The sequence below is a fragment of the Pocillopora damicornis genome, chromosome 5, assembly GCF_964200805.1.
Source record: "Pocillopora damicornis chromosome 5, jaPocDami1.2, whole genome shotgun sequence".
In the NCBI taxonomy this organism is placed as follows: Eukaryota; Metazoa; Cnidaria; class Anthozoa; order Scleractinia; family Pocilloporidae; genus Pocillopora; species Pocillopora damicornis.
In genome coordinates this window covers 5,311,553-5,337,131 of record NC_142674.1, presented here as the reverse complement: position 1 = coordinate 5,337,131, position 25,579 = coordinate 5,311,553, and the positions used below count along the sequence as shown (strand labels likewise).

The window sequence follows — 25,579 nt, the reverse complement described above, 5'->3', positions numbered from 1 at the left end:
TAACCAGTACCTTCACTAGATTCACGCATTCAACACAGACATCATACATAATCGGCTCAGGGGAAATGCTTTTCAACTGTGGAAGTACTTGATTGTTACACAAAATTTTTCTTGTCATTACTACAGGAACTTTGTACAGAAAAGTGTGGAGAACATACGCCTACTGACGTTACAAGGTAAAAAGGTTCATTCAAAACTTTCTGAGTCACCAGAATTTATTTTTATTGTTCTCGCACAGCAAGTCTTTTAAATTCTTCACTTGTTAAAAGCTAATTTCTTACTAGAAAGTTATGTGGTTTGGATGCTGAAGGAGCCTCCTTACAGGTTTGGCAATCCTTTCATTCCCAGAGGTGGGCAAAAAGAAAAATTACTCTTTGCAATATGAATAGATTTTCAAGTAGAAAGGCAATGAGAGGAGAGAAAATATCACCCTGAGGGTGTTTGATTTACTGCTAAATTCTCAAAGCTTAAATTAAAGAAATGTGTGGAAGACAGAGCTGAGAATTTATATTTAGATCTTGTGGGTAAAAGGATGAATCTCTGAAGTTTAGGTTTCTGTAGAACAATCTTGCTTCTCTGAAGTAACAGACGGATCGGAAATAGGCAATGAAATATGCAGCAATACATCACTGGCATCCATAATATCTCCCGGATGCCCAAGGGCACCCTGGACAGTCACCACATTGCTGAGAGGGCCATCAACACTTATTCCAGTAGGAACGGTACTGTTAGACGTGGGGGTGGGGTCGGACAGGTTCGTGTTTTCATCAGTTTGTGACTGAAGGATTTGAGAGGGAAGAGTCGAAGTGACGGACATGGGGTTTTCGGTAACCATCATCACATTAGTCGATTCAGCTGGGGATAAAACAGAAGGTTCGTCTGACTGCGACTGAAGTATCTCGTCTGGTAGAGTGACCTGAGGAACCATTACGTTCACAGATAACTCATTGGCATTGCTAGTGCGGCTTAGTGTATGCTGTGGAAGTGTCATAGCGGGTGATGGCGATAAAGTAGCAGGAAGACCTGTCTCTATGTTTGACATAACTGTGACGTGTACGTCCCCCAAGGGATCTGGGCTGACGATGACGTCCCTGTTTTCCGGGCCAACTTGATGCATGCGTACTACTGGCCTGTCTGGGAGGTGTGTTCCGTCTAACGTCTGGGCGATTGCCGCCGGACCTAGAGGCAAAACACACGCATGAAAGGTTTAAACATTATACATAAAATTGGGATCAAAGTCAGTATCTGAGCAACAGCGCACCGTCCCTTCCCCTCACCCAACTTTAACCCTAACTTGGTATCTGTCGGTAAATGTTGTTGGGTTAGGGGAGGGGTGGGTACGCAGCTGCTTAAATCCTGAGATTAATCCAAAATTAGCATAAGTTTACATTGCACTGTCGAGCGATTTGCAGCTGCGCGTACGCTCTTAATGTTTGTTAGAGGTTAAGTGCACCGATCTACTTGTTCGTCTTATCACATATATTTTACTTTCTGTCCGAGATCCGTTAGTCTTTGATGCTACCTTCCAGTCTCCACAAACAGCAAATTCTACCTATGTTTGCTTTACGCAGGTGGACGATAAGCTAGAGCTTAGGGTTAGTGTTGCCTTGCCTGTGATAAGGACATGGTCTAATTACCTTTTTAGAAAGTTATTTCGCGAAATGGCGATTTTAAAAAGAGGTGTGTTCGTAGCCCTGCTATAATTAACGGCAAAAAGGGAAGAATCTCAAATTAAGTAGCCTGTTTCAGGCATTCGATTAGCAAAACGGAGCGAAATAGCAAACTGCACGATAGTAGCGGAGAAGTGAAAGGCGAAGGAGGCTTGGGTCGAGTCGGGTTAGTAATGTGTTCATTACGCGACCCGACCCAAACCTCTCCCGTTTTTTCACTCCTCTGCTACTTGTGCGCCGTTTACTGTCACTCTTCGTTTTACTAAATAAACGCCTGGAACAGGCGACGAATTACGTTTTGAAAGTGTAGAACAACACCTACCCTGAAATGGAGGACTGGTGAAAGCCTGATTTGTGCTAGCTACATTGCTATCCTCGTCTCTATCCGATGTTGGGTGATGCGGCAAAGCAGTCTGTTTGCTCCCACCTTCTTTCGCATTGGATGCTTCCACCTGGAGCTCATCTTGCACCAGACTCTGGTGGCCTCCCAACTGACGGGTGTCTACAGTCTGAACAGCCTCTAGGCTGGTCTGGTCGACTGTGGCATGGCTACCATCGCCCTGTGACACCACAGATGTTTGCAAATCGGCAGCAGGTTTTACAAACTTCGTGTGACTTAGACCTGCGCTGGTAAGTTCCGATGCTGTAATGGGACCGGAAATATCTGTTTGTACAATGGCTTGCGTAAACTCGGGTCCAACCTCTGGGAGGGTTTGAACGGCGTGATGGGCCTGAAGAACAGTCACTACCTCCTACAATGAAAAATAAGTATTCGATTCAGTATATGTCAAGACATTTAAACACATTTTAGTTACATTTAAAGCTCAGTTCATCTTGAACGAGGCTATTTTTAAAGGAGAACTGTTCGAAATCTCTGTGTTAAAGATGCGACAAGTGCGAATCTAAGAACACAGCGGTCAACGTCGGAAATGCGCTTGACTCATTTAACACAGGTTATCTAGCGACTGGAATTCCGGTGATTTATAATTTTCCTTCGAATTGTACCAAAAAGGTGTACGCTTTCTTTAAGACCGTCGCATGCTGCAATTCCGGTATACTTCTTCTCGATCTGTTTTGCTCAGCAGTTTCAATGCTTGCATATGCGCAGACAATATATCGCTGTGCATCCATGCAAAACTGCCTTATGGCTCAAGACTAACTCTCGATCCCAGAGTCTTTGCTTTTTTTGGTCACGAGGTAGAAGAAACGAGCGAAAGGCTACAGTTTGTGAAAAATGGGTGGCTCTTAGACGAGAATGTACTCAGTCTGTGAAAAATTATCAATGACCTGGTCATGTTGACTCGTATCTATTCCGTCAGATCCTGAGGTGAGTTCTCCCGTGTGCGCCTGCCTCACTAAACTTCCAGCCGGCTGCTGAATGATGTAGGTCTGTCCTGCAGGCGCCTGTATGATGTATGACGGTGTTCCTTGAACAGCGGACGCAGTGTGAAACATATCTTGTGGTGTAAGTGCATTGACCTGTACCACTTCGAATCTATTGTGACTGGTAGTGAGAGGAGATGTGTCGTCTTCTCTTGATACTGTTCCATCACTTGTGACTGGAATAAATTAAAGACAAGCTGAATTTCGGACAAGATGAAGTTCTATTGTATGTCATGGACAAAGTTAGCTTGATTATGAAAGAAAATCGCCGAACATTTAGTCAGCAAATCCATAAGTAAATAGTAAGAGAGATGGTAAGTTTTGAGTTCGGTAAAGAATGGAGAAAGATGTTTTTCGTCTTGTCACGAGCGTGGGATAAAGAAAAATTCTGAGTCCCCAAAAGGAATTGAACTCCAGACCTTCGGATTCCGCGCTCCGATGCTCTACCATCTACGGTGAGCGAGGGCTATTACGAAGTTCATATGACACGCGTCCTGCATACTGCTAGGATCAGCAATGTCGATAGCGTCATGTTTGTAAATAGAAAAAGAAAGATGTAACGAAGTTCATATGAAACCTATGAGGAAACGAACCTAAGACCTTCGGATTCCGCACTCCGATGCTCTACCACTGAGCCACAGAAACTCTACGGTGAGCGAGGTCTGTTACGAAGTTCATATGACACGTATTCTATTCACAAACATGACGCTATCGACATTGATGATCCTAGCAGTATGTAGGACGCGTGGCATATGAACTTCGTAGTAAACCTCGCTCACCATAAAGTTTCTGTGGCTTAGTGGTAGAGCATCGGAGCTCGGAATCCGAAGGTCTGAGGTCCAATTCCTCATGGGGTCTATTACTTCTATAAAACAACCTTTAACTTTCTAGGGGTTTATAGGTAGGGACGACAGATTTTGACCAATCGGGGCGTTCTTAGCATCTCAGTTATTTAATAATAACAAATGACAAGCAACTCTCTTTAATTACCTGTTATTGTATGAGAAATTCCCGAGTTTGTAATAGTTCCTGTCGATATAGGGTTTACATGAACTGGTCTTGCACTGGGAACTAGGGACACCCGTGGCAAGTGAGTTCCTTTAAAGCGAGCTTCTTGTCTTTCTATTTTGTTTTGCAGTGTTGGGATGTAGTTGTGGAATAAAAAAGAAACTATAGCTGTGGACCAAACAAGACAACAAAAATGATTAGAATTATCTAAACGAATCAGAGCAATTTTCAATTCATTGTCGAAAGTAAACCGAGGTTGCATGGGTTTTACTTCACTTCGCCCTATGATTGGTCCAGTTAAACTCGAACCACTCTCCCAACCAATCAGATTTAAAACTATTGAAACCAATCGCGACTCGGTCGCCCACGTTTTCCTGCGCTTTAGACACTGGGGTTTTATTTACTTAGAGTTCCCATTGGCTCTTAAAGGCTATTTCCTTTCCATCCATTTGCCATTGTGACTATTATGGTTTTGGTTTCTCGACAGTTTATCGAAAGGCGCCCGATTTTGAGAAGTAAGTCAACAAGACATCTTGATTTTCCACAAGAAATTGAGAAAAAAAAAATACTTGACAAAAAATAAAAAGTTTACAATGATAATTCCTCAAGTGAGAAAAAAATTGTTACTGAGGATAGAACAGTAAAATTTTGAATTCTGCCCAAGAGTAGGAATAGAAAAAAAAAGTCGGCCGTATCAGAGGGACGATAAATGCTGGAGTAGTATCTTAGAAGCCTTTTGTCCTTATCTTAATCATCTTGACAAATAATTTACGAGCAGGTTCTTATTATTAGCGCTGTAGGCCGCGGACGCGCGTTTCTACGACTGCGGGAAGATTGGAGACGGGTTGAGGTGAGGTTTGCCTAACCTACGAGCCGTACCCTTCCCCCCCTCCCCCCCCCCCCCCCCCCCAAGGTGAAACGGAAGCGACGGACAAATTTTGTCGGCGGTCCGTTTGAAGATTAGCCAGCTTCGGCCAAAACTTGTCGAGTTGCGACAAACCATCCGCACTTGTAAAATGTTGGTGATGACAGAAAATTTGTCTAAGTAAACAACTTTTTTTTCCAGTGCGGATAGGCCTTACCTCTGGTTTTAAATGTTCTCAACAAATGGAAGCTTAAGGAAACAGACATTTAATGAGAGTCAATACCTTCAAATGTCCCCATATCACTTTCAGGAACATGTTTTTTCAACGCCCACCACTTGCTTCTAAGCCACTGAGGGGAACGGACGCTTGAAGAGAACAAAATTGAAGGAGAGAGGGTATCAGTACCTCATTATACGACATAATTAAATAATTTATAAAATTAAAGAGTGTAGAAAGTTGAGAAAACCGACCTGGACCAATTGCTTGCCATCACCTGCCAATCTAAATCATTCTCATCCTGAAGATTCATTTCGTGGATTCTAAAACAACAAATATACATAATGACATAACCCTTTAACTCCCAAAAGTGATTAACATGTAACTTCTCCCTTTAAATTCAAACATTATACAGCAAAAAGGTAATGAGAATACTCAAACTTATTAGGCAGGAGTTGCTATCATGTTTTAACACCAAATTCTCATAACTGATTTGCAAGGAAATGTAAAGCAGATAGATAGGAGATTTTACAATCAGATCTTTGGAGTAAAAGAGTTAAATGTGGAAGCTCTGTATCTGCTATGTTTTGATTCATGAGCAGGATAAGGAAATAAATAGCCTGTGTGGCTGGCATACAAAACATGGGAGGATTGGGAGTTTATGCAAGCACGAAGCACAATCGTTGAGATTTGTCCTTCCCAAATCCCAAAAATCAAAATTTTTCCTGGCATCAAATCCCCCTCAACACTCCCCTTGTAAGTCCATTACACAGGCTATGGATCAATTTTGTAGATTTTTACTCTTCCTACTTAAGGCCTTCGATTACTGATTGAAAAACCTGTGTGATATTTAATATTTACTAGGCATGTACATGCAACTAACTGATATCCATTTATCAGGGTGTGAGCTGGGAAATTGGGCACAGGAGTTGGGTGAAACTTTCAATTTTTCACTATAGTTTTATCAGGGTAGCAAAGATTTTTGAAAGCATTCCAAAACACTGACAGTCAGAAGAATTGTCTTTAATTGTTATCTTACCTGGTAATGAGTTGAATCTCATCCTGTTTTGTCCATTCTTGTCCTCCTTTTTCTTTCCAGTTTAAATAATTTAACCTGATCAAGGCAGCAAACACAAGGTCACATTTACAAATCAAATAAAAAATTCAACTCAATTTGAAGACAATGGGACAATTCTTTACTGATTGCTTTGCTAGTCTAGAACAACAATCTACCTCAGCCCTGAAGGGAGATGAAGTGGCCTACTGGAACAGCTTCTTTCAGGGTCAGGAAACAGGAGATGCACAACACCCACTCCCCCTTATTTGTGAACAACTGGAGGTTTCTAACATAACTTCACGGTTCTACAAAATCTGCTGTATTGTTTGCTATGTATTTTCAGCAGTTCACATTATACCAGTCAATGACGTGATTCTTTAGTGGTGCATGCCTGCAAAGGAAATCCTGGATCCCCCCCCCCCCCCTGGGAAATAAACCTATCTCATATGTTTGGATGGATATCATAGCCCTATCTGTGCCTAATTTGCTAGAAATGGCCATGGAGGTCTCAAAAACTAGCAATAAAATTCTCACCATTTGGAGCGGCATTGCTTTTCTGATCTTGTGCCCACTCTCTCAGCAACAGCTGCCCAAGATATCCCAGCTGTAATGAAATCCCCAGAGGTTGCACTGCTAAGTTCATGTACTGCATTGGAAAGTCTCTGCTCCTCCTCAACAGTCCACTTGCCTTAAATGTTAATTTTCGTAAAAAAAAAATAATTAAAGTGATTATGAATTCTCTCTACATAAATTATAAACATCCTTATCAGATAGAAAATTCACAATTTAAATATTGGTAAAGGGAAGTGGAGGAGGGGGCCTTGAGACTTTTTTTCTGTAAAAGTCTTGTGAACTTTGAGAAATTCTGGACACCCTTCCAAGATCTGTCTTAAGTTCATTCAACAAAATGTAACACCATTGATAGCTTTGCGAAAAATTTCCAATTGATGAATGTTTTCATGAAAAAAGAAAACAAAAACAAAAAACTTTGAATTAGCAAAGCTTTACAAGCTCTGTGGTTTTCAGGAGGCCTGTAAGCATTTCTATTTTCTTCTTTTTCTCTAGCCTTGATCCTTTAATATATATCAGAATAATAAACATGAAAAAATTAGGCACATCTGATTGGCTGAAGACAAGTGCTTTTTTCATGTAACACTACATGCAAATTACAAATAGTGCAGGTGCTGCCAAAATTTTGTCCATCCTGACTTTCTGTAAGTAATATATTTTTCATTAAATTAGTATCAAGTAACAACATGATTTCTTGTGCAATTTGGTGTAAATAAGAACTACAGGCTTGTGAAATTTTTTTGTCTTTGAAAAATTTACTCATGCTTATTAACACCAAATTGCCATCAAAATCGCATTGTTACCTAGTACATAAATACTGATCATGAATTTTTACCAGAATGACAGTGTTCTCTCATAAGCCTGAATCTGTCCTTGACGGATGACGCACTGCGGCCCATGGCAGCCCCAATTGTAGCCCAGTCGTTACCATGTTTCTCTTTCAAAGATTTTAGTTGTTCCACCTCCTCTGAAGAGTACTTTCCTATATAATTTCGCCTGTCGTACATGCGAAGAACACGACGGTATATGGCAAATAAAGGACGTCTTATTCCCTTGGCTAAAATAAAAATTTTTTGAACATTAAGTCACAACAAATTGTAAGGAACCCTCTGGATAAATTTCTTTCCCAATGAAACTTTTTGCATCACTTCAGTTAGAGCTGAGCTATGAAAATTCATCTCTAGCATCAGGAATATTTTTTCATTTAAACATAGATTTATTTAGAACTTTATAAATTGATTTCTTGCTTTCAATGAAAAGGATGATTAGTTTTTGTAAGCATTTAACTTGACCTTGTTAAAATAACTGACAAATTGTTTTTACCAATTGTTCTGTAGAAATCCTTACGATCATCTTTAGTCATTTCAAATATGATTATGTTTGGATCTAGGATGTTGTTCACCTGATAAATGAAAAGAAATTGAAAAGTAAAATATATACTGCACAAGACTCAAAAGAAGCACGAGAGAATTCAAAAAGCCATCTCCATGCAGGCATTCCTTGTGAGCCTTGGAAATCATTGCAAGCCTCTCTTATCTTAACCCTTTAACTCCCAGATCAAATTTGTAATTTTCCTTTCTGTCAACAATATAATTCTTATCATGTTAGTTCAGAGAATTTAGTATTGAATCAACTAATTATCCCCAAATTGATATTTTTCTTAATTCTCAACACTTATCTGGTTGATATCGTATTGATATTGTCAGGAGAAATTCTGTCTTGGTCACTCACGGGAGTTAAAGGGTTAAAAGAGATAGAAAAGTTGAGGTATACAACTTTTTATGTATTGCCATAAGTCAGTGCTCAAGCTATGTTGACCATCTAGCCAGAGCTCATCCTAGATTCCTTAGCATGTAGCAACTTGGAGGATCACTTATTTCCACTGGATGGGTCAGGGATGCATGTCCATTGCAAGGTTATCCCCCACCACTTCATCACACTTTCCTGACAGTTCATTGGTACCCATTTATACTCCTGAGTGGAGAGAGGCACTGTGAATCTTAAGCATTTTGCCTAAGAACACAACACTTTGACCCAGCCAGGTCTTGAACATGGACCTCTCAACCCAGAGTCAAGGGCACTAACCAATTGAGAACAACCCCATCTTCCACCTATTTCTAGCTCCCTTACCTTGCAGTACTCAAGAATGTTCTCTTTAAGCTGTTCATTCTCCTCTTTAGACCACATTCCTTGCCTCCACTTCACACCTAAATACATGTAAATGAGCAGCAGGTCAAATGTGATTTGTAGTTCATACTTTTTTCAGAGACATATTTTAAGGACTTTTCCAGGACACAGATTGATTTTACCACAACTCCAAATTTCACCATAAACACCTCATTCCCAACATTTCAAGATCAATTCTCCCTACTGCCTCCAAAAATTTTTTACAACATCAATTCTGAAAACTTTATTGCTTGAGTTAAGCAGATCTCCAGGACTTTCTAGTGCTCAAAAATTTCAAAATGAAATTCCAGAACTTTCCAGATTTTCTTGGACCCATATGAACCCTGAATTTTTTTACTGTTTGTCTGCCTTATCCACACAGTTTATTACAAATAGAAACTACAGGGCAAATTGATGAAGACAGATAATCCACCATAGCAAATTTTGAAAGGCTGATGTTTTAAGTGTTGGTGCCACTTTTCCCCAAAGGAGGGCAAATAGTTAAAGAGTTGCTTGGCAGTTTATCTGGCTTGATCAACTTCTTTGTAATAATCAACTAAGTGTTTCAACTTCTTGTCAATGTAACACAACCATTTACTAAATTACCTATTTAGCCAAGCCTAAAAGTGGAGCTTGCATTTGTTTTTTCCCCAAACATCTCACGGGCATAACACCTTGCCCCAGCCAGGACTAGAACCTGGGTCGTCTGACTCGGAGCCCAGTGCACTAACCACTGGACTTAACTGGACAAAGCGTGTATGGTCGTATGATCATACAGTCATACGGTCGTACAGTAGTACATCCAAATTTTTTCAGCTTGATGGGTTACTACTATTTTGTACAATTATGGGGCTATGCGAGCTCCGCTATGAGCTAGATTTTTTAGCTCATATTTCCCAATCTTTGTGAGTAAAATTTGCTTGGCTTCATGGTAGGAAATTCAAGGTTGTGTAATAGACTGTGCCTATCTCCACAGACCTTGGTTTGGGCAACTTCTTAAATGCAATGAATGACTTGGACCACCTCATTTTGGGTAGTAGCAAAAAAAGGCATATGCCATGTGGTGTTTAAGAGAAATTTTAGAATTATTAAGACACCTGGAGCTAAAGTGAAGCTTGATAATAGAGTTGACCAAAAACTTCAAATATGAAGGTGTGCGTGTGACAAAATATTTCTGACCTTTGCCATGAAGATTATCTTTGTCCTCCTTAGTGGTAAACCATGCCTGGTTGACTGAATTATTGTTGTCACTGACAACAACTGGCTGGGAGGCTGGAATGATTGATGACTCCTGAGTAAGCTGACCTGCGGCAAGTGCTGCAACAGCTGCAGACAATGTTAATGTTGCATTTGCTGCTTCTTGAGATGAGAGAGGAGCAAGCTGACCAGTGTTGTCAATGGTGGCATTGGTGAATGTCTGAGAGGCTACCTCCTGGTAGAAAAACAAAAAAATGATGATAGGCATGTCACCACAACAAAGGTAAAATGAGACACTTGATTAATGTGCTTGTAATCTGCCGAAGAAATAATGATCTCTTTTCTTACACATAAAGAGGACTATACCAGCACAGTATTAACCCTTTCACTCCCAAGATCTCAATAGTAATTCTCCCTACTGTCTACCATACAATTCTTATGATATTAGTTTGAATAATTTGGTATTGGATCAACTAATAATAGTCACCTTATTGATATTTTTCTTTATTCTTGTCACTTATCTGCTTAACATTATACTGTTGCCTTAAGGAGAAATTCCCTCTTGGTCACTTATGGGAGTTTACAGGAAGAGGCCTAAACAATACATCTGCCTACACTTGCCCACAAATGACTGTAATTGTCATATTTTTAGATTTTTTCATAACAATTATTTGTTAACGTTGAAAAGACCTTGAAAATAAATAAATAATGATTAAATTTTACCTGAGAAACAGCAAGTGAAACAGAAGAGGACATACTGACGAGAGTTGCCAGGTCAGCAAACCCATCTGAACTCTCAGGGTCAAGATGGAGATGTTTATTTACTTGTTCATCTGTTTGATCAGTGTGCTTCCTCTTTACTCCAGCTGTAAATCATGATGAATTATTAATACTAATTAATAATCATTTATCTTTTCATCAACGGTATTCTCACTAAAAGATTCTTCTATCGCCCCTTTCCAGCTCTTTATTTCCTTCATGTCATAAAGTTCCACCTGCTCTTTAACCCTTTAACCCCCAGAAGTGATTAACTTGTAACTTCTCCCTATTATATCCAAACAGAATTTAGCAAACAGGTAACGAGAATACTCAAACTTATCAGGTAGAAGTTGTTATCTTGATCTAACACCAAATTCTTGTAACTGATTTAATAGGAAATGTGTAGCAGTAAGAGGGGAGAATTAACAATCAGATCTTGGGAGTTAAAGGGTTAACCATTTATAACCCAATATCAGTATACAAATTCTCCATACTTTTCTCTATATATTTCTTATAGTGCTGACAAGGAGAGTTTTGTTTAACCCTTTAACTCCCAGATCAAATTTGTAATTCTCCTTACTATCAGTCATACAATTCTTACCATCAGTCATACAATGCTGTTTCAGAGAATTTAGTATTGGATCAACTAATTTAATCCCACTTATCTGGTTGAAATTGTGAAAAGGTGAAATTCTGTCTTGGTCACTCATGGGAGTTAAAGGGTTTAACAATCTAGAGCTTCTTTAGCAAGTGATTATTCCTTTTATTCTGCTGACCTGTCATGTGTGATTCAGGGATTAAATAGTAAGGAGAAATTAGATGCTTATCACTCCAAGGGATCATCACTCATATCAGAGAAGAAGATAAATATACTGCCTGACTATAACACTTCTGGGTCAAAATTTATTAAGCCACTCCTTTCCAGAAAAGTTAATTAAACTGTTGATTAAAAGTGAGTAATTTTTGCTTTGTGAGGAGGATAGCAGAATATTCTCAACTGGTTGCAATAATGGTTTAACTATACCTGAAGAGGGTTTACCTTTTAACCCTTTAATCCCTAAGAGTGACTAACATCTAATTTCTCCTTACCATATCACCCCTAAATCAAACATTAAGGTGATGAGAATAAAGGAGTTGATCACCAACTAAAGAAGCTCTCGATTGTTGAACAAATTCTCCTTGTCAGAACCTTAGGAAATGTCTAAAGAGTAGTATGGAGAATATGCATACTGATGTTAAGGTGTAAAGGTTCACCAAACCTCCACTCTCTGATATTCAATCTAATATCCTTTCAAAAATGTTAAGTTCGCAAACACTACTTTGCCTTGACATATGTTAGCAGGATTATTATTGATGATGGCATGCTTCAAATATTTACAGAGGTTATCATGATAATAATTCAGCTTACTTAGAGTGATTTTTGATTGAGTGTCATAAAATCAAGTTCAAAGCAATCATAGCAGCCAATTATGAAAGGAAAACATCTTGAAGAGCCATTTAATTAAATTAAAACATGCAAACTTCCTGAAGTAAGGGATGACCCAAGTACCCACTAGTCGCGATTGGTTTAGTTTTGAATCTGATTGGTTGAGAAAAGGGGCAAGTTTCTGAACGAATCACAGAGCGAAGTAAAGCAAAACAAAGCAATCCCACGTTACTTTTGACACTTATTTGAAAATTGCACTTCTACAGAAAGTTGTGTAAACAAAAAATTCAGGAAACCCTGAAAATTTAGAAAATCAACAAACAAGCCGAAGCCGAAGATATAATTCGTTTGTCTGAGTGATTGGTTGTAACATAATAAACAATCTCGAAATAGTCAAGTTGTTTTAAATGATATTCAATTTTTGCGCCATTATCACGGGAAAAATCCCGCACTCCTTGATGTACCCGCGGGAAAGCGGACGATGACCTTCTTTCGACTTTAAATCGACTTTTCAGGACTATGAAATATAACCATACCACTTTCAAAAATATCATTATGTACTAAATAATACTTAAGAACAATTCAAATCTACTTACATAGCTCAGCAAGAGTTGTAACAGGACCATCTGGCGAAAACGTAGGAGTGAAGGCTAGATCTCCGCCATTTTCCTCAAGCGCCTTTGCGTCTACCGTACAAGCCGCTTCGTGTTGCAGAGAAACTCCACTTAACTCGTCTTGGGTGTTAGTTCCATCCACTTCCATCTATTTTCTGTTTTACTTCCGGTGAGCCAAAACAAAAATAATTTCGAATTTCGAGCTCCGATGAAATCCACGTCCGGGAACTTCAGACACGCCAAAAGTTGAAAATCCCGAATGTTCAAAGACCCGTACGTTTGCCAGTTCGGCCGAGTTAGGTTTTATCACGAAGTTACCTACATTAGATCGACTATTCCACCGCCAAAATTGAATAAACCTGAAAAAAACTTAAACTGTGCGTGGATGAATTGTCAATAAGACAACAACGATGACAAAAAAGACAAAATTCGCCCCACAAACTTAACGATTCGACCACAAAATTTGGTCGTATGAAATGTCTTTCGCATTTCAAGGGGCAGGTTGCCCCCGAAAACAAGCCGCCTTCAAATATGTTGACCAGCGGTTTTGCAAATTAACGGTAGCTACTATTTTGGATCCAAAAGGCCCCTCTACTAATTATCCACTAATTTTTACCCGTTTGATTCACAATTATTGAAAAATATATTTTGAATTTCTCATTACTTCCACGTTTATTGAAGGAAATCCAGGATGTTTAAACGCTGGCGTGATAAGAAAAAAGACAACGAACAGGTAGTAGTTTTTGATCAAGCATTCGATAGTGAGCTCGTTGGAGAGGTCACGACACGTACCTCAATATCAGCTTGAATGAAATTGCTTTCTTTTTTCACATTTCACAGCAAGAGAGTCCAGCGAATACAAAACAGGCTCAGTCTCCGAACGAAACCTCCGTAAGTGTGCGGTTTTCAGTTGTTTGATCCCACTTCTCTCTGATGCGATGGCACTTGAAAATGAAATTGGTCGATAGCGTGCACATGTACGTACGAGGAATTACCTCATTCGCGCGCGTCAACTGCGGTCGATCGAGGTCACACAATGAACAAGCACGTATGCATTTTCAATATGCATGTTCAGTTTACAAGAATATGCCCGTGAAAATAATTTTTGATTTTTAATACGCCAAGTGTTAAGCTTGAGTTTGTAGTCCTTCTGAGACCGTCACGTCTTCAAACAATTAAGTGACATATATAGTGTCATATGTACTGTTGTACACATTATGTCTGCTAGACTTACTTGGATGCAGTTGGAAATCTAAGAGTACGTAGGGAATCAATATCCAAGCATTACGTTGAACGCAATGCAGTTTATCGTATGTAAATGAAGCATTAAACTTGGTACAAATCATGGAGCTGTGTTACCACAATATTTTACGTTTGGTTTGTGACAGTTTTAATGCACAACAATGTATGCATTTTAAGAACTATTTGTGGTAAAATGAGTTTAAAGATGATGATCATCAGCAATAAAAAGTACTTGAACAGTTTGCTCACATTAATGCATCTGCTCTTTCAGATGATAAAGAACATCAATTTTCTAGCAGACCATCAAATTGTATTAACTGTAGGGTCACAATCTCCTTTTTCCTGGAATGTGCTCTAGCTCTTATGGCTGGCAGCTTTTTCCTCCTGCTACCTGCCCTTTAATGTTTCAATACTCCTTCTCCCAGAATCTTTCAATCATTCTAACTTCATGACTGCTTTTACCAGGAAGTGAACCCCTCTGTCCACCATGTCATTATGAGGTGGTAACATATTATCATTAGAATTTAAAAGTATCACAAGATAAAGTTGGATTTAAATTTGTTTGGGGGTTTTCAGGCTTTGTATGGGTTCTGGAAAACTTAAAAAGGCCTAGAACTTTATTTTGATATTTTCTTGGACTGGAAAGTCTTGGAAAAAGACTATAGGTCCTTGAAAGTCATGGAAATCTGCTCAACTCAAGTGACAAAGTTTTCAGAACTTATGTTTTAGAAATGTATGTGGACCTATAGGGAATTAATTTTACAATCTTGGAAATGAAAGAGTTTAAGGTGAAAATCTAAGTCCTGGAAGAATCAATCTGAGTCCTGGAAAAGTCCTGGAAAAGTCCTGGAACATTCCTTGAAATTTGTTTCTGATAAAGGGTACAAACCCAGGGTTGTGAAGAGCAGAGAATAGTCTGGTTTGCTTCCTAACATGCACTGATAACATGAAAAATTTAGTTTATTTCTTAGATTTACCCCTGTTGGTTTTGGTTTTGGTCAATTATAATTGTTATTTTGTTATCTTTGACAGGGGTTCATTTGTCCAGTATGTATGATCTCCTTCAACTCCCCAGAGGATCTTCAAGTACATTTTGAAACATCTCATGATGACAGTGAACCAGCACCAACTAGTGGGGTAAAAAATTATTCTCCAAGTAAAAAATGAAAAAAGAAATTAAGCAAATAGCAGCTGAATATCACACAGGAAAAAGGTTTTTTGTCATTACCAGATCCTGATTTAATTGTTTACTTGATAATTTTTGACGCAGCTCAATCTTTTGACATGCGTGGTACTTAAATCCATGCTACAAACTCAAAACACAACAGGCATGTCGAGCATTTTGACTTAAATTCTGTTGACAATGTGATACTAGAACCAATTAAGATGAAATAAGAATTAATTGGGAATTAATTTTATTTGTTTATAGTTCATTGCTTCTCTCTCAAACCTTGTCTGTACATAAATAACCTGTTTTTTTTAATTTCTTCCATTGTCACATAGTCTGGCACTAGGTAGTAAGGAGGATAAATAAAATCTTAAGCTGCTCTGATTGACTTTTAACTTTCTAATGAAAATAGCTTTTTTGCTTTTTTCATTGACTAGTTTTTTTCCTTTGTTTAATTCTTTTCTTAATGTAACCAGGATTTCATCTGTCCTCTATGTATGAAAAAATTCAATGGTCCAGGAGAATTGCAGAGTCATTTTGATCAGGTTCATGAGACCCAAAATGATTCATCAGCAGTAAGTAATATACTTCTGGGTGAACAGTGAATTTGCTTTACTGAGCAATTGTTAAGCAAAAATCCAGCTGGCGATTGCCTCTTTTTCATCCGCCAAATTTTGCTTGTAGCTAGAGCTTGGCAACAAGCCTGCACAATAAGTATATTGCCCCTTATGTAAAAATATAGCCGAGATTCATAGATTTCACCCACTTTTCAGTCTATGGGCTTGATAAAAGTGTTCATTATCTATAACTGCATCCCAAGTCATATGTGATCAGTAATATCTATTGGAGGGTGTAGCAGGTTATTGTTTTGAGCAACCCTTCACTTAATTCAAGATCCATCATTTGGAATTGAAAACTTATATTTTTAATGTGTAATTATCATTACTATTACTATAATTATTATTATTATTATTATTATTATTATTATTAATAGAAATTGTTGTAGTAGTGGCATTACTGGTTTTATTGTGTAATTCATGTTTAAAGGAAATATAGAAGAAGTGCATCTGAAGTGATATGTTGTCTTCCTAAAAAAACCAAAGCAAATCTTCTTTATTATTTCCACTGATATGTATTCCAACCTTCTAGATAAAACCATCAGATGCACACTTGTCAAAAAGTTTACCTGCAGACACCACAAAAGTTTGGAACGAAAGACATGGGTCTTTGCTGTCATTTGATGAGGAGTTACCAGTTCCCAGAAAAGAGTCAGAAGTGTCTCGCTTGTCAAATCAACTTAAAGAACTGGAGGATAAAACTCAAGAAATTATGTATCTACAGCAGGAGCTTAATGAGTTGAATGCTTCATTAAAAGAAGAAAAGTGGTACTCTGCTGCTTTGAAAGAAGAGGTTGACAAGATGACAAAGGAGAAGGTGGAATTGGAGGAAAAAGTCAGCTCACTAGAGATGGTTAGTGGTAATAAGTCAGCCTGTGGTTTTAGGCCAAAAACACACCCTGTATTTTATACACAGTTAGTGCATACATACACTTCTTTAATGATCTTATTTTCATTTTTGTTCCAGGAGAAACAAACTTTGGAGAAGGATTCAGAAAGGAAGCTTATGGATGAAAAAGAAAACAGTGTTAAATGTAAGTACCAGTTTCTTGGTGGAAATTTTACAGTGGTTATACCTTTAAATTTTACAGCCTATTTCAGTAGCTTGCCAATAACACCAAATGATGGTGGCTTAAAATTGTTTTTGTCTAATGCACAGTTGAGATTTTTTAATAACTTGTAACACTTGGGAACAGTTACCACTGATAACTGAAATGTTTGATAACTAAAAAGAGTTGCAAATGCATAAAGAAGTAACTTTCTAAAGAAACTGTGGTGCTGCATTGATGGGTGAGTATAACAGGGTAATTTGGTATTATCAACTATATTAATAACGTAAATTGGCCATTGTAGAGTTTCAAAGCTGGTATTTCGAGTGTTACCTCTTCATCAGAGTGAATGATGGAAAGGCTAATGCTTAAAATGTCAGCTTTGAAATTCAACTCAACTCAGTCAATGATGCTAAATTACCCTAAAAAGAATTACAGTTCATTTCTGATTTTGTTTTGCAGCCATGGCAGAGTTTGCACAGCTTAAAGTGGAGTTAGCCAAGGCACTAGAAGCACAGACTGGAAGTCAGAGCGAACAGATGAACTTAGCACAGAGAACTTCACAACTGGTATGAACACATATGAAAACTTAGCTTATGTCAAGTCAAGTTGAACTTGACAGTTTATCTTAGTTTACAGATGGCTTAGTATTCTTCATCTCAAAGTGGAAGATGTGAAATATCATGTTCAAATTAAAGGCTTGTGTAACTCCAGCCTCTTTACTTTTAATTAGTAATAAAATAATGGGATCAATATCAGTATCTGGGCAACTGCCCACCTACCCCTCCCCTAACCCAACATTCACCCTAACTTGTTATCAATTGACGGACGTTGGGTTAGGGGAGGGGTAGGTGGGCAGTTGCCCAGATCTGATATTGATCCAAATAATGCAAGTAACTCTTTAACTCTCAGGGGTGATAAACATGTAACTTCTCCTTATAACATCCATACATTATCCAACAAACAGGTGATGAGAATACTCTGGGTAGAAGTTGTTATCTTGATCTCACTCCATATTCCCCTAACAAATTTACTAGGAAATGTGTATCAGCTAGAGGGGAGAATTTGTGGTCATATCTTGGGAGTTAAAGGGTAATAAATGCCCACAGCTCAGTTGCAATACTTGAAAAAGCCTGTAAATGGGCCCTTGTTTTTAGCATTGGTGCACTAGTGTATCTTTGGTTGGAAGTTTGAGGCACTGAGTGAAGCAAGCTGGAGAGAATTCTGCAAGGGGTCTGGGTTGTTGGTTATATTTAAAAAAAGGAACTAAAATCAATATTAGTTAACCCCTTACACCCTAACATCAGTATACACTTTCTCCATACTGTTCTCTAGTATACATTTTCTGGGATACTTACAAAGAGAATTTGTTCAGCAATCAAGAGCTTCTTTAGTTGGTGATCATTTCCTTTATTCTCATGACCTCAATGTTTGTTTTAGGGGTGATACAGATGGGAGAAAATAGTTACCAATCACTCCTAGGGGTTAAAGGGTTAAACATTCAAGTGCAAACATGAGCCAAGTTGAAATTACATTAATTTTTATTTACCTACTCTTAACTGATCACCACAAAGTCTTAATTTTATCTCGTAATATACTGAGATTATAAATATTATTCTGACAGTATCTAAGAGTATCTGCTTTTTATGATAGGCGACAGAAAATGCTGGACTTAAAGCAACTTTGGAAGAGGAAAAAAAGCAACAGAATGCTTATAGTGAAGAAATAAGCAGGTTGAAGGTGAGTCATGTTTGGTACTTGTGGTATAAGTCAGGTACTGAGTTATCATATGTTGTTATATGACATGTGAAGGGTAACTCTTGGTTAGTTTATCACCATTCTAACAAAGCTGTAGGAAACTTTTTTTTTATTTGATCTTAAGAGAGCTAAAATAGTTCAAAATTTCCGACAGTTTTCAGGGTTTTTGTTACCTTTTTGAGTTGCTGAAGGCCTGTTCAATAAGAAAGTTCAATTTTTGTGTTAATTAACATTTGCAAGAGTCATTTACAAAAAAAGTTAAGTGGGTAGAATAAAGATTGAAGACTTGGGCTTAGGGGGCTTATAGGCTGGCTGCACCTCTGGCTTTTTCAGTTTAAAAAGTGCATTTACTCCTTGCTTCATGTCTTTTCAGGAACAACTAGAAGATAAAACAAGACTCAATAACAACTTAGAAAAACAGCTTTCGCAAAGGTATGTATTTCAAAAGAAAAGTGAAAAAAAAAAAATATTGGACATGTTTTTCTTAAACATCCATGTACTGAACCATCTGTCTGTTTGTCTGTTTATCTGTCTAACCAACTGACTGACTTTTATGGTTTCTGTCCAACTATCCCTGGGATCTGGGACTGTAAATTTTCTTTCTTTAAATTTCTGTATATCTCCATTACTTTTGTTCCTTGAATTTATTTTTAAATGCAATACAACCATTCCTTTATGTCTTTCTCTTCACTTTCTCCAAAGACCCTCTGGAGATGAGGTAATCACTTTACAGAATCAGCTTTCTACTGCACAACAACAAGTGGCATCCCTTCGGCAAGAAAAGGAACAGGAACACAAATCATGGCAGGAAAAATTCAATGCAACCTTAACAGAAGTCAACAGGTGTGATTATCAGACTACTAAGGATAACAATGTGTTATTCACTTCTTGTTTTCATCTACCTCTAACGGACAGCTTGTGATTTTATATTTTTCAGCTTACAAATGAAAGTAAAGGAACTTGAAGTCGAAAAAGCAGCAAAAATTGAACAAGTACAGAGGTAAATGAATAGTCAAGATGAGGAAAGTTATGTTGAAGAACAGTTTATTTTTTGTTTTGAAATATTTGACTTGTCAGTGATGTGACATGATTTGACAGCTTGCAGACAGCAGTAACAGCGTCTACAGAAAACAGAAAGCAAGCTCAAGAACAGAACCAGGAACAACAACGTAATCTTATCAACCTTCAGCATGACCTCAGCCAGGTAGGAACAAAGTCAGGCTATAGCACCCAAAAATAATCACATGGAAAATAACAATTATCTCACCAAGAAGCACAACTTCCAAATGATTAATATGGAAAATTTCAAGTAAAAGAGAAATGAGAGTCTGAATTAATTTTTATTATTTACAGATTTCCAAGTTGGTTTTTGTATCTTGGTTGATATCAGTGATGACTTGAGCTGTTAAATGTTTTTACTTTTCCAGGCTAATGTTGTTCTGAAAGAGAGGGAAACATTCATTGAATATCTCCAAAAGCAGCTCAATGAGGCAAAAGGCAAACTAGATTCTGAGGTCAGTAATAGTTGCTTTTAAGCAGTGATTGCAAAATGCATCACTCAGCCTTTGAAAACGATGACCATCACTTGAAGACCCATCCAAAAACCACCTTATAAAGTTGGGTTCCCCACTGAATACTAATGTTATTAGTATTAATAATAGTTGTAGTAGTGGTATCATCATTATTATTGCCACTGATAGTGATTGCTCTCAACAGGTGACTTTAAAGGAAGAATCTAATCAACAAGTGAGAAACCTGCAAAACCAGTTGGAAGAAGAACAGAGACAAGCTCAAAACAGGTTTCTGGCCATTACTGAAATTCTCCCAACAATATTGATAGATTTCTAAGTTGAAAGGTAGTGAGAAGTGAGATAGAAACATGAACCACTGGATATGATTTGATAGTACAATGAATACAGTCCTCAGATCTGAAATTGAAACACTGTGGAGAATTTAAATTTTCAACTTAGGGGTGAAATACTTCAAGTTGTAAGCTAAAAAAATTTTGAGTGACGGAGATAGAATTTCTCCTTACAACATCCACACAATATCAAGCAGACGAGTGATGACAATAAAGAATAATATCAATCAGGAGATTATTAGTTGATCCAATACCAAATTCTTAGAACCAACATCATGAGAAATGTATGGCAGACAGTAAGGAGAATTACTAATGGATCTGGGAGTGAAAGGGTTAAGGCAGCCTAGGAAGCCTCTCGAGTATAAGACTGTCTGTTCTGCTACATTTCTTTGTATGTAGGGAACTGTCGATTAAAGATCTTGAAAGTAGTCTTCAACAAAAGAAGGACGATATCGCAAGATTTGAAGAAGAAAGGACGGACCTCATTGCTAAGGTATATTACACATAAAGTCAGCACTTGATCGGTGGACTATCCCTGTTTCCATAACATAAACTATTGAGAGTATTTTTGCTCCAGAGCAGTTTTCAATTGCTTTCCAAAAGTAATCCAGGATTGCATTCAGTTGGTTTTCCTTTACTTCGCTTTGTGATTGGTCCAGAAAACTCGCGCCTCTCTCTCTCAGTCAATCATATGCAAAGTAAAAACCAATCACGTCTTGGTTGCCCGCGTTTTTTCCGTTGGTTTTACTTTGAGTTCTCATTGGTTATTAACGGTATTTTCCTTTCTTCCGACTGGCTGTTGTGATAACTTTGGTTTTATTAACTTTCAGATTGAAGCTGGCGGCGGAGCTGAAACAGTGATAGAACAACTCAAACAAGAGAAGGTACATTTTGTACACGTACATCGGTATCATTTTCATGATTGTTAGAAGTGTTCTTGGAAGTTGCAGCTAATTTCAATAACTTTTAAATTACTAGTTTCGTTAATTGCACATTTTTTTTTAACTTGAAAATTATCGACTTCGTTACGTTGTGTTGATTACAACTGATATCTTAGAACAGGATAAGAGAGATGGAATTTTTAAAGCTTTGTCGTTGAGAAGATAAAGCTGTGCTAAGTCCATCTGCTTTCATCTAATTTGATTATGTAATGGTACTATGGACCTCAAAGACCCAGTTTTGACCAATATGCATTGCGTACGGCGTTGGCTGTCGGCGGCCATTAACTTGATGTTGATTATTCCACAAGCTTCGGGAAAACAATATAAGCCTAGCTCTCGTGAAAACCATGACAAAAAACAGACGTGTGCATGGCATACTGACAAATACTGGGTCTTTACTATGAGTCTCCTTTAGTTTAGTGGTAGAGCATCTGAAGAACCAATCAGAAGGCCGAAAGTTCCACTCCTATTAGGAGCACTCGGAGTTCCTTTTCTCCTAAGATGCGTGCGTCATTCACTGACTTACATCACCGTTCACTTATATTCTAGTTGTTCACCACAATTTTGAAACTGCTGATCGCTGTAGTGTACAGTTTGGTTGTCATATACGAAATCTCACGTGTGGTATTGCTCACTATCAAGTTATCTTTGGGTTAGTGGTAGAGCATCAGAGTGCAGTGCAAAATTCATAAGATCTGGCGTTTGATTTCCTTTAGGAAACGCAATTTTTTTTTCTTTAATTTCACGCGCGTTACAAAATAAATCGCCGGCGTGTCTTCCTTGACACAAATTCTCAGAATGAACAACAGGAAAATGTCCTTTGCTAATGGGAAAACTGATCCAGGAATAACATTTCTACTCGTAGGAAAGTTATCAGACCCGGCTTCAGCAGCTGGAAACTACGCTTCAAACTCAAACACAAGAACATTCGAAGAAGATTGAGGAGATGCATAAGCAACAGAAAAAGGTTGGGTAGGCATTTCAGAAGATTACTTTAGCAATATGTGTTTACTTGATGTATTTGTGTCCGTCGTTTATAATCGTACAGATCGAGGAAGAGCTTGCGAAAGAAAAGGACAACACTGCAAAGCTTGAGAATACAGTGACAGATCTTACATCACAGTGTACGATTTCGTTACAACAAACGGAGGAGTTCAGAAAAGAAGTGAAAGAGAAAGTGAGTGCGATGAACTGTTTGATAGTAAAATGGCAGACTGACTGGTTTCATGGAAAGTTAAGTGGTCACGTTAGGTGTCCACTTGTTAATACAAGACAGCAGCAAAGGCCTTACTTGTTATCAAAAGATGTTGTTAGAGCATGTTTACTACCGAGACCTCAGTGGTTCTGTTGATGAAGACAACCTCAGAAGATTGCGTCATGGTTGGTGTCTTCTGTGTTGCTAGTATCTTTGCAACAAAAATTAAGGTCATTATCCTTTGTTTCACGATGTAGTCACTTTCGATGTGGATCGCAACGTTTAGACAGCTTAATTTTGGAAGTCATCATTTGTCGAGGAGGTCGACAAATTACGCTTTTCCTTTTGAAGCATATTACCGTTCTTCGATGGGATCGGCGCATATAGTGCAGTTTGCAACCGAAACTTTGCGAATGACATCGGAGGTGACAACATCTCAAAAGAAACGATGTGAGCCCAACCATTTTTGTATTCTGTTCAGAGTGAAAGCCTCGTGGCTCTCGAAGCCGCCAAGGCCGCTGAAAAGTCTGTCTTGGATGAACAAGTAAGATCCTCTCAGGAGACTTTGCAGGAGAAGCTTAAGGAACTGAGTGCTCTTCAACAGCAGAATGTTAAGGTAGAATGAGTAGAAACCATAGTATGCGCTGGCTTTTGAGCAATGACAGAATTTGCAGCAGCCTAGCAATTAGCGCGCTGTTCTCTGGGTCGAGAGGTTTGGGTACGAGACCTGGTCGGGTCTCTTTTGATGTGATGTCGGGCAGGATACTTTACTCAACAGTGCCTCTCTCGGTCCAGGTCCCGGTTGTTCGAAGGGTGGATAAGGCTATCTGTTGGATCACTCTCCTTGCGGTGAAAAGCGCTGCACGATTTTGTTTACCCTTATCCGCTGGATAGCGACTTATTCGCTGGATAGCGTTATCCACTCTTTAAGCAACTTAGCTCTGGAGGAGTATACATGGGTACCGGCGAACTGTCATAGAAATCTGGGGGGGAGGGGTGAGTGGTAACCTAGAATAGACTGCCATCCTATTCATGGACAGCAACAATATTCCAAGTCGATTCGTGGTTGAAAAGCTGGGATTAGCTCTGGCTGGATGGGCCACTTGGAAAGAGTGCAACCGTTTTTGAAGTGAAATATTTGCATTGTGTCTATGATGTGGTGCAGTCTACCTCTCATAGATTGTCACTGCCTCACCCAGTGTAAATAGATATTGAAAGTATTGTATAGTATGTAGAGTAAGCTAATTAATTTTAAAAATCGTAATGTAAGTTGTGTAAGTACCACATAATTTGTCGTGTAAGCTAATGAAAAAAAAAACCGTTAGTAAGTAGTCGACCTTTGACGTGAGTATCGATAAGTATAAATGGCAAGAGAGGTAGTACTGTAAGTAACGTAAGCATTGTTAGTATCGTAATTACTGTAAGTGATAAGATTACTGATAGTGTTAGTACAGTACTGACGTATGTAAGTTAATTGTGGATAAAGACATTTGTTTATTTAAAAAAAACCTTTTTAAGTGGTTCATACCTTGACTCTGGCTCGAAAAGCGTGGCTTAAACCCATGAGTAAGGTCATTGTGTTGCATTCTTGGGCAAGACATTGGCGCAGTTGTAAAGCAGTTTATTTATACAAGTTATTCTGAGCATTCATTTGTAAACTGTCGGTAATTCTGCTGGTGTCACTGGTAACATCTGATTCTCATCTATTTTTGAAAGTTGAAAGAAGATTATGACAGCATAAGGGAAAGCCACACAAAACTTGAAATCCAAGTGAAGACCTCAGAAATGGAACTGGAAAATCATGCAAAAAGGGCAGCACAGCTTGAAGCTGAAATGAAAGGAAAGGTATTGAATTATCCTATTATTTGTTCATTTGTTTGCGATATTTAAACAGGCAGGCCCAGTTTAGCTATAAAGCTGGTTGAAATTGCGGCGGGTGTAAACAATAATAAGGTCAGACCACAACACTGGAAGCTACGTTCTCTCTGTTTTGCAACAAGTGTGTGGGTTCGTGAATGTTGCATTCTAACCAGTACTGTGAAGATGCAGGAGACATGGCCTATCATTTATCGTCCTCATCCGAGAAGACTAGAAAGTCCAATCTTTGGCAGATGTCATAGCAAAGGCAGCGTAATTTTCTCAGTTATTTTGAGACCCTGAGTGTTGGTCCGGTCTGGGGCTTGAACCCTCCCCCACGACAGTACGGCGCTCTGTACGTGAGCTAACCAAACTTGTTAAGTAAGATAAGTTAAACTCCAGTCTGAGAGGTCTCATTTTTACCTATGAGTACAGAAAGCTGAATGGTGCAAATGTTTAAGGAAGGAATGTAAGTTCTCAGCTGCATTTCAGCCACGGGAATCAGAGGCTTGTGAACAGGCCCCCGCTGCAGGACGCTCGTCCCTTCGCCCGAGTTGGGAACAGTTTTGTCGGAGGTCTAGCTCTGGTAGGAATGTGTGCTAGATTCTTTTGAGACCTCTCACGGCTCTCGTTGCTAAAGGTGTCATACTTTCCCGCGGGCAAAGACGCAATCGTGCCGAAGCACTTAAAATATGGGCCTGCTTGCTGGCTTGGGAATTAATGGACATGTCTGGTGATTTTTTTAATTTTTCTGTAGGTCGAGGTAATGACATTGCTACAACAAGAGAAAGCGTCAGAGAAAAGTTCCTTGGAAAAACAAATTGATGACGCGCAGCAGTCCTTAGGCAAGAAGGAAAAAGAAATTTTGGTTTTAAGAGGGGAACTGCAACAGGTAATTGGCTTGATCTAACACTTCTAAATTGAAAAAAAAAATGTCAAAAGTTGTGCATCATGAAACA

At 38.5% G+C, this 25,579-nt stretch overlaps 2 protein-coding genes across 2 annotated transcripts in view; one reads left to right on the top strand and one right to left on the bottom strand.

Annotated features, from left to right (window-relative positions):
* Positions 1 to 197: 197 nt before the first annotated feature.
* Positions 198 to 13,510, bottom strand: LOC113683119 (uncharacterized). The gene is made up of 14 exons (XM_089207170.1): positions 12,915 to 13,510; positions 10,857 to 10,999; positions 10,116 to 10,368; positions 8,901 to 8,977; positions 8,094 to 8,172; positions 7,606 to 7,827; positions 6,735 to 6,888; positions 6,183 to 6,257; positions 5,398 to 5,466; positions 5,210 to 5,292; positions 4,044 to 4,229; positions 2,958 to 3,229; positions 1,993 to 2,422; positions 198 to 1,179 (listed from the first exon to the last, which is right to left on the bottom strand). The coding sequence occupies exons 1-14, from the start codon at positions 13,078 to 13,080 to the stop codon at positions 548 to 550; spliced, it is 2,841 nt and encodes a 946-aa protein (XP_089063296.1). The 5' UTR covers positions 13,081 to 13,510; the 3' UTR covers positions 198 to 547.
* LOC113683130 (uncharacterized) overlaps positions 13,489 to 25,579 on the top strand; it is a 24,801-nt gene continuing 12,710 nt past the window's right edge. The window contains exons 1-21 of the mRNA XM_027200347.2: positions 13,489 to 13,665; positions 13,773 to 13,823; positions 15,207 to 15,311; positions 15,819 to 15,917; positions 16,492 to 16,812; positions 16,927 to 16,993; positions 17,471 to 17,577; positions 18,662 to 18,748; positions 19,140 to 19,198; positions 19,469 to 19,609; positions 19,704 to 19,766; positions 19,865 to 19,970; positions 20,194 to 20,280; positions 20,483 to 20,565; positions 21,027 to 21,120; positions 21,458 to 21,511; positions 22,434 to 22,535; positions 22,617 to 22,745; positions 23,245 to 23,379; positions 24,480 to 24,608; positions 25,378 to 25,512. Of these exons, the coding sequence (XP_027056148.2) occupies positions 13,624 to 13,665; positions 13,773 to 13,823; positions 15,207 to 15,311; positions 15,819 to 15,917; positions 16,492 to 16,812; positions 16,927 to 16,993; positions 17,471 to 17,577; positions 18,662 to 18,748; positions 19,140 to 19,198; positions 19,469 to 19,609; positions 19,704 to 19,766; positions 19,865 to 19,970; positions 20,194 to 20,280; positions 20,483 to 20,565; positions 21,027 to 21,120; positions 21,458 to 21,511; positions 22,434 to 22,535; positions 22,617 to 22,745; positions 23,245 to 23,379; positions 24,480 to 24,608; positions 25,378 to 25,512 (2,196 nt within the window). The 5' untranslated portion in view covers positions 13,489 to 13,623. The remainder of the gene's footprint in view (positions 13,666 to 13,772; positions 13,824 to 15,206; positions 15,312 to 15,818; positions 15,918 to 16,491; positions 16,813 to 16,926; positions 16,994 to 17,470; positions 17,578 to 18,661; positions 18,749 to 19,139; positions 19,199 to 19,468; positions 19,610 to 19,703; positions 19,767 to 19,864; positions 19,971 to 20,193; positions 20,281 to 20,482; positions 20,566 to 21,026; positions 21,121 to 21,457; positions 21,512 to 22,433; positions 22,536 to 22,616; positions 22,746 to 23,244; positions 23,380 to 24,479; positions 24,609 to 25,377; positions 25,513 to 25,579) is intronic.

Excerpts from the sequence above, each read along its gene's own strand:
- LOC113683119 (XM_089207170.1), bottom strand. The coding sequence starts at position 13,080 with ATGGAAGTGGATGGAACTAACACCCAAGACGAGTTAAGTGGAGTTTCT. Across the intron at positions 11,000-12,914 it reads TACAACTCTTGCTGAGCTAT|CTGGAGTAAAGAGGAAGCAC; the intron begins GTAAGTAGATTT and ends CATGATTTACAG. Across the intron at positions 10,369-10,856 it reads TTTCACTTGCTGTTTCTCAG|GAGGTAGCCTCTCAGACATT; the intron begins GTAAAATTTAAT and ends TTTTTCTACCAG.